This window comes from Columba livia, chromosome 3 (genome assembly GCF_036013475.1).
Source record: "Columba livia isolate bColLiv1 breed racing homer chromosome 3, bColLiv1.pat.W.v2, whole genome shotgun sequence".
NCBI classification, from domain to species: Eukaryota; Metazoa; Chordata; class Aves; order Columbiformes; family Columbidae; genus Columba; species Columba livia.
This window is the reverse complement of record NC_088604.1, coordinates 311,170-322,987: the sequence shown is the minus strand read 5'-3', so window position 1 is coordinate 322,987 and position 11,818 is coordinate 311,170. Positions and strand designations below refer to the sequence as shown.

General features: G+C 70.8%; 1 protein-coding gene across 2 annotated transcripts; it reads right to left on the bottom strand.

Annotated features, from left to right (window-relative positions):
• Positions 1-298: 298 nt before the first annotated feature.
• Positions 299-11,461, bottom strand: TMEM214 (transmembrane protein 214). 2 transcript variants are annotated; one of them, XM_065055341.1, is made up of 17 exons: positions 11,238-11,461; positions 10,746-10,945; positions 8,913-9,063; positions 7,977-8,111; positions 6,781-6,863; positions 6,188-6,293; positions 5,443-5,524; positions 5,177-5,278; positions 4,956-5,097; positions 4,753-4,844; positions 4,616-4,664; positions 4,013-4,126; positions 3,588-3,705; positions 3,123-3,219; positions 2,702-2,870; positions 2,106-2,257; positions 299-705 (listed from the first exon to the last, which is right to left on the bottom strand). In XM_065055341.1, exons 1-17 carry the CDS (start codon positions 11,377-11,379, stop codon positions 579-581), a joined length of 2,061 nt encoding a protein of 686 aa, XP_064911413.1. In that variant the 5' UTR covers positions 11,380-11,461; the 3' UTR covers positions 299-578. The 2 variants fall into 2 exon arrangements, with proteins under 2 accessions (XP_064911413.1, XP_064911414.1); XM_065055342.1 differs by having other exon boundaries at positions 4,013-4,117.
• Between the last annotated feature and the right edge of the window lie 357 nt (positions 11,462-11,818).

Here is an 11,818-nt window from a genome sequence, read left to right as displayed (position 1 = left end):
TGGGCACACCTGTACATAACACATGCATGTGCACACAAATACGCACACACACACACATTCACACGTGCATACATCTATATACATACATCTATATACACATGTGCACAAAACCATGTGTATGCACATGCACGTGTGTGCACACATCTGTATACACACACGTGCACACTGACGTATGCACCTGTATATAAGCACACGTGCATACACGCGCTTGTACACCAATACATACAAGACAGACGTATGCACACGCATACACGTGCACACATCCCCAAACACACACGTCGATAAGAACACACGTGTATACGCGCCCCGGTAAGCACTCATATGTACACGTGTCACGCGCACACGCGTGTGCCGCGGCCCCGCCGCGCGAGACGGGTTCTCGGCGGGCGCCCCCCGGCGGGGGGACCAGCGGGCGCAGGCACCGGGGGCCCAGCGTGTTTCCAGGAGAACAAAACCGCCCCGCTCACCCCCTGCAGCCCAAAGTCCCCGCGCTGTCCCCGGCCCGGCGCTGTCCCCGGCCCGGCGCTGTCCCCGGCCCCGCGCTGCTCCTCGGCGGCGGCACCGGCACCGGCACCGCGTCAGTGTCCCGAAATTGCGGCCAGCGCCCAGTTGGTGACGGCCACGGTGGTGTTGTGCAGGTAAACCCAGGAGGAGTAGGTGAGGCTGCCGAGCTGCTCCCGCACGCAGGCCCAGGACACGTCCCCACTGCAACGGCCAAGGGACGCGTCAGGGCGGGGGACAGGGCAGGACGGGCAGGGGGACAGAGCCAGGGCAGCAGTGGCCACCCCTCCCTGGCGGTAGGAGCCCAGGGGCCACCAGAGCCGCGCCGGCGGAAGGTGCAGAGGAGGCGGCGGGGCATGGGGAGCCGCGGCCAGGGCACGGGGAGCAGCGGCCAGGGCACGGGGAGCAGCGGCCAGGGCACGGGGAGCAGCGGCCAGGGCACGGAGAGCAGCGGCCAGGGCACGGGGAGCAGCGGCCAGGGCACGGAGAGCAGCGGCCAGGGCACGGGGAGCAGCGGCCAGGGCACGGAGAGCAGCGGCCAGGGCACGGGGAGCAGCGGCCAGGGCACGGAGAGCAGCGGCCAGGGCACGGGGAGCAGCGGCCAGGGCACGGGGAGCCGCGGCCAGGGCACGGGGAGCCTCTCCTGCAGTGCCCCCAGTCCGGCTGTGACCCCCCAGCGCTGCAGAGGTGACAACTGAGTCACCAGCTCCGTCACCCCCACCCTCTGTCCCGAGGAGGATGGTGCCGGCTCTGCAGCAAGGGCAACACCGTGCCGGCTGCCACCCTGCTCCCCAGGGTGACAAAGGGGTGACACACAGCTGGGACACCCACGGGTGACACAAGGACATGGGGGGAACACAGCCGGCCTGCGGCAGGGGTACAGCTTGGGGGCACGAGCTCTCTATGGGACCGCAGTGACACCAGCCCTGCTGCCACGTCCCACCCCCAGCCAGGACCGGGACACACGCTCCGCTGCGCCGGGGCCTGACCACCACAGCCGTGGGGCCGCCGGGGGCTGAGCCTGCGGCTGCAGCACAGAAGGGACACGCAGGGAGGTGAAGGGACACGCAGGGAGGTGAAGGGGCACGCTGGGAGGTGCAGGGGCACGCAGGGAGGGGCAGGGGCACGCAGGGAGGTGAAGGGACACGCAGGGAGGTGAAGGGGCACGCAGGGAGGTGCAGGGGCACGCAGGGAGGTGCAGGGGCACGCAGGGAGGTGCAGGGGCACGCAGGGAGGTGAAGGGGCACGCAGGGAGGTGCAGGGGCACGCTGGGAGGTGCAGGGGCACGCAGGGAGGTGCAGGGGCACGCAGGGAGGTGCAGGGACACGCAGGGAGGTGAAGGGGCACGCAGGGAGGTGCAGGGGCACGCTGGGAGGTGAAGGGGCACGCTGGGAGGTGAAGGGGCACGCAGGGAGGTTGCAGGGGCACGCTGGGAGGTGCAGGGGCACGCTGGGAGGTGCAGGGGCACGCAGGGAGGTGAAGGGACACGCAGGGAGGTGCAGGGGCACGCAGGGAGGTGCAGGGACATGCAGGGAGGTGCAGGGGCACGCAGGGAGGTGAAGGGACACGCAGGGAGGTGCAGGGGCACGCAGGGAGGTGCTCACTCGCAGGAGTCGGCCCAGCGGTCCCAGCCGTGGCGCAGCGCGGCCGCCAGCCCCTCCAGCAGCGGCAGCAGGCAGCTCCGCACCAGGAACAGCAGCAGCTCCCGCACACACTCGGCCACGTGCAGCAGCGACTCGGGGACACGGGACTGGAGCTGTGGGACAGAGACGGCAAAGGCTTCACACCAGCTGCCCCTGCATGTGGGGCTGCAGCCAAGGGGGACAGAGCGGTGTCACAGCCCGGCTGTGGTGTCTCTGTCACAGCCCGGCTGCGGTGTCTGTCTGTCACAGCCCGGCTGCGGTGTCTGTCTGTCACAGCCCGGCTGCGGTGTCTCTGTCACAGCCCGGCTGCGGTGTCGGTCTGTCACAGCCCGGCTGCAGTGTCCGTCTGTCACAGCCCGGCTGCGGTGCCTCCTCCTCCCAGACCCCCGCACCAGCAGCTCGCAGTGACCGGTGGGCAGAAGCAGCCACAGGGATGTCACCGTCCCCCTCCTGTCCTGGCAGAGCCCGGCACGAGCCCTTTGCTCTCACAAGCCCCTGTGGGCTGCGGACCCGCTGGGGTCCCTCGTCCCCTGCAGCGCACGCGGCACCGTCCTTACCCACTCGGCGAGCCAGGGCAGGCCGCTGCGGAGCTGGGCCAGCAGGGCCGAGCACTGCTGGGACACGACCAGGGCCGCCTCGCCGCTCCCCGCCCAGAGCAGCTCCAGCTGCGGCTGCAGCACGGCGGCCGCCCCGGAGCCCAGGCCGGGCAGGCTCCGCTCCAGCCACCTGCAAGAGAGCGAGCGCCGGCTCAGGCAGCGCCGGCTGCCCCGGCTACGGGCTGCACCGGCACCAGGGCTGCGCCGGCACCAGCGGCAGGACGTGGAGCATACGGGCACCGGCACTGCTGCACGGGCCAGGGGAGGACAAGGCGAGAACTGAGCTGGAAGCGCCCAGCACAGCTGGGAACACCCCAGAAGGGGCTCCCCGAGGTCTCGGTGCCGCGCGAGCCGCCTCACCCCCGGTGCCGCTGCCACTGACCTGAGCCCCTCGCGGCAGCCGTGCCAGGCCGTGTGCCAGGCGCGCTGCCAGGCCGGCAGGACGCCCGAGTCGCGGAGCAGCTGAGCGGAGGAGGAGGCTGCAAGAGACAAGAGCCGTTCCCTGCGCAGCCCCGTGCTCGGGCTGTCCCGGGGCCCCTCCCGGGGACACAGGGCCCAAGCTGCTCCGCAAAACATCTCGGGAAACACTCCGTGACGGGACAAAGAGGGGAGGAAACACCGAGCAGCGAGAACCCGGGTCAGGGCAGCTCTGCGGGAACCCTCCCGAGAGGGGACAGGCGGGGGTCTGTGTGCAGCCTGCGAGAGCGTCCGGCCCCGCACAGCCCACAGCCCCCAGGGACCCCCACGCACACCCATTCACAGCCCCCGTGAGGACAGGGCTGCGCGGGGGCTCCGCTCAGGGCAGTTCCCGTCCCCAGGGACGTCACCCAGCGCAGCCGCCGCGTACCCTGGAAGGAGCCGTGTGTGCGGACGTCGTGCAGGAGGAATCCGGCCGCGAAGACCAGGAGGACGAGCAGCAGCCGCTGCCAGGGGAAGCCCCGGCCCCGCATCCTGCGCAGCAGCTCCTGGCGGGCGGGAGGACGCGGCGCCGTCACCGCGGTTCCCAGGGCCAGCAGCTTGGCCCTTCCCCCGCCCCGGCCTCCCCGTGAAAACCAGTGTCATCTGCCCAGCAGCTGGGAGGATGGACAGGGGCCAGCGCCATCTGTCCCCAGCGTGTCCTGCAGATGTGCCGCTACGGGGTCCCAGCCCGGCGTGTGGCGGCGGGCGAAGCTGACCGCAACCCAGCGCGGAGCCGGAGCCCAGCGCGGAGCCGGAGCCCAGCGCGGAGCCGGAGCCCAGCTGCCACGGCAGCCGCGGCACTGCCCGCCTCACCTTGCAGGCGGCATCGCAGGCGGCCACGTCCTGGGCGCCACTGGACCCTCTCGCCACCAGCTCCTCGTTTGTCACTCTGAAGGAGCGAACCGTCTCCTGCAGCGACTGCCGCACCTCGGGGACAGCGAGAGCGGCCTCAGGCCCCGCGCCGGCAGCACCGCACGCCCAGCACCACGGGCTGCGGGCGGAGCGGAGCCGGGAGGGGCAGGAACACCGGGAAACAGGACACACCGGGCTGTGGGGACACACCGGGCTGTGGGGACACCCCCGAGGGCCCTGCGGACACCCCCGAGGGCCCTGCAGATGGCGAGTGTCTTGGCGGACCCAGCCGCCGTCACCCGGAGCCGTGCGGCTCCTCTGTGGACCCTGAGCCACGGCCAGCGCCACCCCCACAGCGCCAGAGCAGCAAAGCCAAAGCGGGGCCGAGTCTGGAACGTCTGTGCTGCCTGTCCCCACACAGGGGCCCTGGCGCCCCCACGCACCGGCTGAGCCGCTGGGACAGCACCGGGACACACGGTGCCACGGGGACACCGCTCACACAGGAACCTGCTGCAGCACACACCCGCTGTCCCCGCACCCCGGGGTCCTGTCCCCAGCTCCTACCGTCTTGCTGCTGCTGTCCCAGGACTCCAGCAGATGGTTCAGAAGCAAACTGGGGGTGGAAAATGGGGGGCTGGGCCCAGAGCTCCGAGCAGCGATTTGACCGCTGTGGGGGCCCGCGGCGCGGCGGGGGGACCCACCTGGACTGGGAGAGGTGCTTGGTGTAGAGCTGCCGCCAGACGCCGAAGCTCAGCGGGTCCAGGCTCAGGCACTGGCTCAGGGAGGTCAGGAGCTGGGGACAGCGCAGCAGCGTCACAGCCTGTCCGCGTCCCCCGTGTGGCGCAAACACAGCCGAACGCCCCAAACCCCGCGGCACCGGCGGCCGCACCCGCCCGGCGCTCACCTCCTTCTTCATGCCGGGGGGGCAGCTCGGCGTGGCCCGCGAGAGGAAGGACGGGAAGTAGGTGTGCAGGGCGGCCTCGGGCCTCGCGCCGAACGCCAGCACCTTCAGGCGCGGGTAGAGCCGGCGCAGCTGCTCCTGCAGGCTGGGGACACGCAGGGGCTGCCGGGGGGCCGGGCGGTCACCCGGCTCGGCCCGCGCTCGGTACGCGTGTGCAGGTGTACCTGGGCGGCAGCGAGTTGTTGGGCATGAAGGCGAAGTCCAGGAGGGGGAAGAAATCCTTGGGGCCGATCATCCCGAAGCCTTTGGTCAGGTTTGGGTGCATCCTGCGCGGCACAAACCCTGTTGAGGGGGGACGGGCTGCCCCGCACACCTGCCCGCACACTCACCCCTCGCCAGGGTGTTCCCACGGGCACAGCCCCACGCCCCAGCAGCAGCCCGCGCCCGCGCTCATCCCACTTAACAATAACGACAGCGAGGGGTAACTCACATCAGCAGACGGTCCAGGTAGGAGACGGCGTACGGGGAGAGCGTCTTGATCCCGAGCACCGGCAGCATGACGCCGAGCCAGACTGCGGAGAGACGCGGCGTCACAGGGAGCCCCCGCAGCAGCGACCCACACTCGGACCAAACCCAGGACACAACCCACCCGTGTCCCCCTCCAAACTGCCGGCAGGCGACCAGACAGACAGATCCCCAGACAAACAGACAGACAGACGGACAGATCCCCAGACAGACAGATCCCAGACAGGACAGACCCCCAGACAGACGGACAGACCCCCAGACAGACGGAACCCCTCGGAAGGGCTCGTGCGGCCGCGCTGCCTCACGCTGGCAGTGGAACGCGAGCAGCTCGTCCCCCATTCCCCAGGCAGGACGCTCCCGGGACCCTGCGGTTCCGGCGCCAGCCGGCAGGTGCCCTGGAGCCAGGGTGCCACGGGGGCAGTTTCCGTGGCCGAGGGGCCGCCGGGGCTGGGCAGACTCGCCCCCCGTGAGCACCGTGTGTCGTGCCACATCTCCAGCTGCCCCGAAACAACGAACCCCTCACGCAGCTCCACAGCGTCCCACGAACACCAAGCGCTTGTGCCTCTGTCCCCACCCGCCAGCACAGGGCGCTCCCCTCTGCGGGGCGACCAACCCAGGGGACACGGTTTGAAGCGGACCCCGCGCCCGAGCGGTGACAGCAGCGGGAGCGCAGCACCAGGCCCGGCCGTCACCGCGCTCCCAGCTGTCACCTTTCAGCCCCTCGTGCAGGTCAGCGAACCCGGCCTGTCCCAGCGCCCAGAGCACGGTAAGACACTTCGCTGGCCGGTTCTGGTGCGACCGCAGCACTTCCAAGTACTGGGGGCAGGACAAGGACACGTTAATGGGGAAAAGCCCCAGCCCGTCCCGCCCCAACGCTGCCGCAAACGAGCCAGAGCAGCCCCAGCAGGCACCCTCGGCACTGGGGGGCTGGAGCCGCGCCATGTCCCCCGAGACCCAGCCCTGGGGACGCGGAGCTGCCGGCACCGCGCGGTGCTGGACGGCAGCTGAGCCGCAGCGGCTCCTGCTCGGCCAGCCCCAGAGACCCTCATTTGTGCCCCACGGCCGCCAGGGATGGACACGTCCCTGCTACCCCCGAGGGGACAGAGCAGGGAGGGAGCACGAGCTCTGGGCGAGGACTTCAGAGACCGGACGCCGCGGGACAGCGGCACTCGCGGGGCTCTGGCACATCTGGGGAGCCCGGCGGGACTGGAAACCCTGGTCCCTCTTGGCCCAGGGCAGCTCGCGGCACGGCGGCTGCGGGACCCCCGGCGGGAGCAGCGCCGCGCTCCCGGTGCCCGCTCACCTTGCCCAGGCTGGCCGTGGCGATCTTGGGCCGGTCCAGGAGCAGGGCCTGGATGCAGATCCGGTACCCGTGCAGGGACTCCCCTGGAACACAGCGCACGCCTCAGCCCGGCCCCCAAGCGCCCCCGGGGAGCCCCAAAGGCGGGACCCCTCCCCGCTCCCGGGAGCAGCCCCACGGCGGGGGCGTCCTGCCCCCGGTTCCTCTGCCCGCAGGAGCCCGATGGACCCACACACCTCCGAGCCGCCCCCAGCCCTGCCCTGCACCACAGGCACCAGCACCGTCACAACCCCGGCCCGGAGCTCCCGAGGGCTCGCGTCCCCTTGTTTGTCTCCAAAGGAGGAGGAGGGCACAGGGGACCCCACTTGTTCTCGGGCACTGGCCAGTGACCCCTCCAGCTCTGCTGGCCCGGGGATGGGCGGCGTCCCCGCGGCAGGGGTGGGCGCCCCCGCGCTTGTCCTGCTCCCCAGCACAGTCCCACTGCTGCCACCGGCCTCCCCGGGACACAACGGGCTTTCACCCCCACACACCAACCACACCAGCTCACAGCGGCCGGGCAGACAAGGGCAGTGGCGACCAGCGCGGTGACCAGTGGCGACCAGCGCGGTGACCAGCACAGTTGCAGCACCTGGCAGAGCTGCAGACCAACCCTGCAGCTCTGCCAGCAGCCGAGCATCTTCCCAAATTACAGGCGAACACCAGCCCCACAGCAAAGGAGCCCCTCGAGCATTTGCTAACCAATGCCCGGCATTCAGGTGCTCGCCGGCGGCATCTCAGACGGGACCCCCCGACACTGCCGGGGCAGCCAGGACGGGACCCCCCGACACTGCCGGGGCAGCCAGTGCCCGTCGGCTACAGCCAACAGGCCCCGTTTGAAGTGCTGCAGCAACGCGCCTCGCGTGGAAGCCCCGGGGAAGGCGTTTCCCACCAGCCCGTGACTCCCCGACTCCAGGATCGCGCCTCACCCCGGCACCCGCGGCAGCGTTTGGCACCGCTGCGACGGCCGCCCGGCAGAACGCCCCTCACCAGTGCGAGACGTGCGGGAGCCTCCCACCTCACCCTCTGCAGAGGAACTCAAGAGGGCTCTTAAACTTGCCAAGGAGCAGCAGCAGCGTCCCCACGGCCAGAAAACCCCAGCGCCGGAGCACCCGGCAGAACCAGCCCGGCACGCGGGGCAGCCCGGAGCCGCCGCGCCTCACCTGGGGCCTTGTCCAGCTCCTGCAGCATGGTGTAGATGCAGTGGTCGAAGAAGAGCTCCAGCACGCCGGCCGCCCGGCCCAGCAGCGCCCGGATGATGCCGCGCAGCTCCCGGCCCACCAGGCTGTACGGGTAGTCTGGGCCGGCACGGGGTCCGTGAGCCCTGGCGCCCCGCAGGCTCAGCAGCCGCCGCGGGCCGGTCACCCCGCACCAGGCGCACGGGGCCCGGCACCGGGGACGTGTTTGTGGGAACGCGGACGCTGCGGGACGCGCGCGGGGAGGGGGCTCTGCTTTCGCCCACCGCCGCGCCGGCAACGAGCGCGGACCAGCACGAACGGGAAACCCGGGGGAACAGCCCTGCCACGGGCGAGGGGGGACACCCGAATGCCACAACAACAGGTACAGGTCTCAGGTCCCTACGGAGAAGGGGTGACTGGGAAAATGTCTGATTTGCCAGCTGTGCTCAGCCTCGTTGCCTTGGTAGGCACACAAAGTCAATTATAGTGACATCAGACAACCAGGAAATAACCCCCGTTTTATTTGTTAAAACCACAGTCTGGTGCCTTTTTTATCACCAAGTTTCCTGTGTGGAGAGAGGGGAAAAGCAAAGCCCAAAGGCCTCGGTTTGCAGGGAACGAGCCCGGCCCGGGGGCAGTTTGTCTCAGGGGATCTTTCCCTCTCCCGCCTGCGACTGTTCTGGTCCTGGCGTTCCCAGCTTTCTAAAAGCCGCACGTGCAGCGAGCTGCCCTTCAACCTGCGCCCTGAGACCCGCGCAGGGCAAACCCGGCACCGAACACAGCGCCGAGCCCCATCGGCTCCTCCCGTGGGACCCAGTGACCTGGGGGTCTCACCCAGCCCAAACGTGCCCGGGACGGCGGGCGGGCAGGGCGGTCCCGCGCTGCTCCCGCGACCCGTCCCCGTGCCCCCGCAGCACTGACCGTGGGGGTGCTGGCTGAGCGCCGGATCGCTCCGCGGCGCCTGCAGCTTGTAGTTGAGGTAACTGGCCAGGTCCTTCACCCAGACCGAGGGGTTCTCGGGGAACACGCTCTGGCTCTTCTCCAGCTCCTTCTGCAGATCCGCCAGGTCCAGCTGCAAGCGACAGCGCAGACGTTTGACCGGGGGCGCGCAGGACGGCTCAAAGAGCACCGAACAGAGCGTCACCTTCCGCGCCCAGGGGCTGCTGGGCAGGGGGAAGCACCGCCCACGCCCACAGAAACCCCCCGGCCAGCACCCACCGACGCGGACGGGAGCGCCGGCCCGCAAACAGCGCCGACTTTGGCACTGGAAAGTTTCTCCGGACTGGCAAAGGCTGCTCCCGCAGAGCAGCGAAACCCGCGGGGACCGCGGTGCCGGCGGAAAACCCCAGAGCAGGGACGTCGGGAGGGCTGCGCGGCTGCGGTAACGGGCTTCTCCCCCCCGGCGCCCCGTTCCACCTTCCCGCAGGTGCCGGGACCAGCGGTTCCGCACAAACCACCCGATGCACCCGCACGGCAGGACCAGCCCAGCACCGCCCGGCTGTGCCGGCACCGCCAGCCCCGCACCGGGAATGCAGCCACGACCATCGAGAGCCACGCAACTAACAACGGGCAAGCGACAGACCGCGAGCTGCGAGCGTGGACCGCGGCTCACACCCTCTCACCCTCCTCCCCCACACCATCTGCCACCAAACGTGGTTATCGTTGGCGCTTTCGCTCGGTGACCTGCGGGCCGGCAGGGACAGGCGCCCCGGCCGCCCTCGGGGGCTCAGCGGATGCAGCGAGACTCGAAGTTTGCAGCCTGACGCCTCCGTACGTGCCGGATTTCAGCGGCAGCGTGTTACCAAACCTGAGCTGGGTCCCTTTTCCCGCATGTTTGTTTTTGCAACCATTTTGAAAAGAGGAGTAATTAAAAATAGCTGCCGCTATGTCAAAAAACAAGCAACGCCGTCAGCAAAGCCGACAGCACCAGGCGCACGGCGCCTGCGGGTGCCGAGCCGCGCGGAGCGGCCGCCAGGCAACGCACCGGCCGCGGCCGCCGTCCCTGAGGAACGTCCGCCCCGCACGCACAGAAATGACACGTTCGCCGTGCCCCGGCTGTCCCGGCGTGCGGCTGCGGGACGTGGAGCACCGTGTGCCCAGCGGGCTGGGAGCCGCAGCGGTGGGGGCACCGCGTGGGGCGGGGGACGGCCCGGGCAGCCCCCCGCGGACACGTCCCCTCACAGAGTCAATCTGGGGCTCCCTGCTAAACCCAGACTGCGCTCAGGCAGCGTAAGGATGGGCGGGACGGAGGCAAACAAGTTCTACAGATTTGTCTGGAGCGCAGGAGCTGCAGAATCGGCTCCCAGGACCTCGCTGGTGCGACGGGGAGGAGGTTTCACCAAGGAAGCTTTCTCAGGATCCCTCTCGGGCCGCAGACAGGGAGGGGTGAAGAAAGAAACCAGACATTCCCACCCAGCCACCTCGTTCCTGCCCACGCCAAAAGCACAACCCCCAGCAGGAGACGCGTCTCCCGGGCCAGCCCGGCACCTGCCAAAGCGCCGCGCACCGTCTGCTCCGCGCCCGCAGCCGCCCCGGGCACAGGCAGCGCGGCACAGGGCCCGGCCCCAGGCGGGACCGAGCCGCGGGTGTCCTGGCACACGGGGCTGTGGCGTGAGACTGAACCGCGGCCTCCTCCCTGGGGGCCATGAGCCCACGTGGGGACCCCGAACACACGTGGGGCACGGCGCTCCCGTGCCGCTGCCTTGGGCTGAGCAGCCGGCAGCCGCGGGGCAGCCGGTGCGGCCCGGCACTCACGGCTCGCAGCGCTTCCTCCAGCGAGCGGCATTTCCCCGGCTTGGCTCCGGCGTCGCTCGCCAGGGGCTTCTTCGTGCTTTTCCCCGCGTGCTGCCGGCGCTGCGGCGGCTCCGGCGCCGGGGGCACCTGCTCCTTGTTCTGCTTCTTCAGCGCCTTCTCGAAGCCCAGCTCGAAGATGGTGTCGGAGGTGGCGATGGGGGCTGGAACAGGGAAGGGAAGGGCAGGAGGTGGCTGAGGACCCCGAAGCACCGGCTGCACCGACCCGCGGGGCCCGGGAAGGCACGCGGCCGAGCCCCGGCTGGGGACGGGGATGGGGCCACCCCGGACCGCAGCCCCTGGGAACCGCCAGTGCCAGTCCCGCCAGGGCACGCGCCCCGGGCCGCAGCCACGCGTGCGGGACCGAGCGCACAGCCCAGCAAACCGCCCCGGCGCCCGGCCCCGCACAGCCGGCCCCGCACAGCCGGCCCCGCACAGCCGGCCCCGCACACTCACCGGCCGTGGGCAGCCCAGCGCGGCCGGCGTTGGCCTCTCCCAGGGCGCGGCGGCTGCCGGTGCCGCCCGCGGGCCGCCGGCCCTTGCGCACCACCTCCCAGCGGCCGCCGCCGCCCGACAGCGCGCCCGGAGCCGCCGCCATCGCGCCGAGCGGGGAGCGGGGAGCGGGAGGCGGCGCCGCGCCCGCCCATTGGTGCCGCCGCGCACACGTGCCCGGCGCGGCGGCTGCCACGTCTACGCCCCGCCCCGCCACGTGACCGGGCATCGCAGGCCCGGCGGGGGCGTGGCCAACTCGCCCCGCCCCCACCGGCACCGCCCCTCCTTCTCCGCGAGCCCCGGGCGCCCAACAACCCACGGCAGGGCGGAGGGAAAGGCGGGGCCTGCAGAGAGGGGTGTGGCCATGCAGATCAGTCCCCGCGCGGGCCGCCGGGAGCTCCCGCGCCACGACAACGCCGCCGCGAGTGAGCGCGACTGTTGCGTGGGCGCTGAGCGAAGGCGACAGACCGTGGGGTACAAGGCGCCGCGTGGGTTTGTGGCGGGTACGAGTGCGGTGCGGGGTGTCCGTGTGGTGGGGGTGCGCG

What these genes read in the sequence shown, in the direction of transcription:
- TMEM214 (XM_065055341.1), bottom strand. Translation starts at nt 11,379, where the DNA reads ATGGCGGCGGCTCCGGGCGCGCTGTCGGGCGGCGGCGGCCGCTGGGAG. An exon ending in CGCTGGGCTGCCCACGGCCG is followed by an intron (nt 10,946 to 11,237) that starts GTGAGTGTGCGG and finishes TCCCTGTTCCAG; the next exon opens with CCCCCATCGCCACCTCCGAC. An exon ending in GGGACAGCAGCAGCAAGACG is followed by an intron (nt 4,127 to 4,615) that starts GTAGGAGCTGGG and finishes GCTGTCCCCGAG; the next exon opens with GTGCGGCAGTCGCTGCAGGA.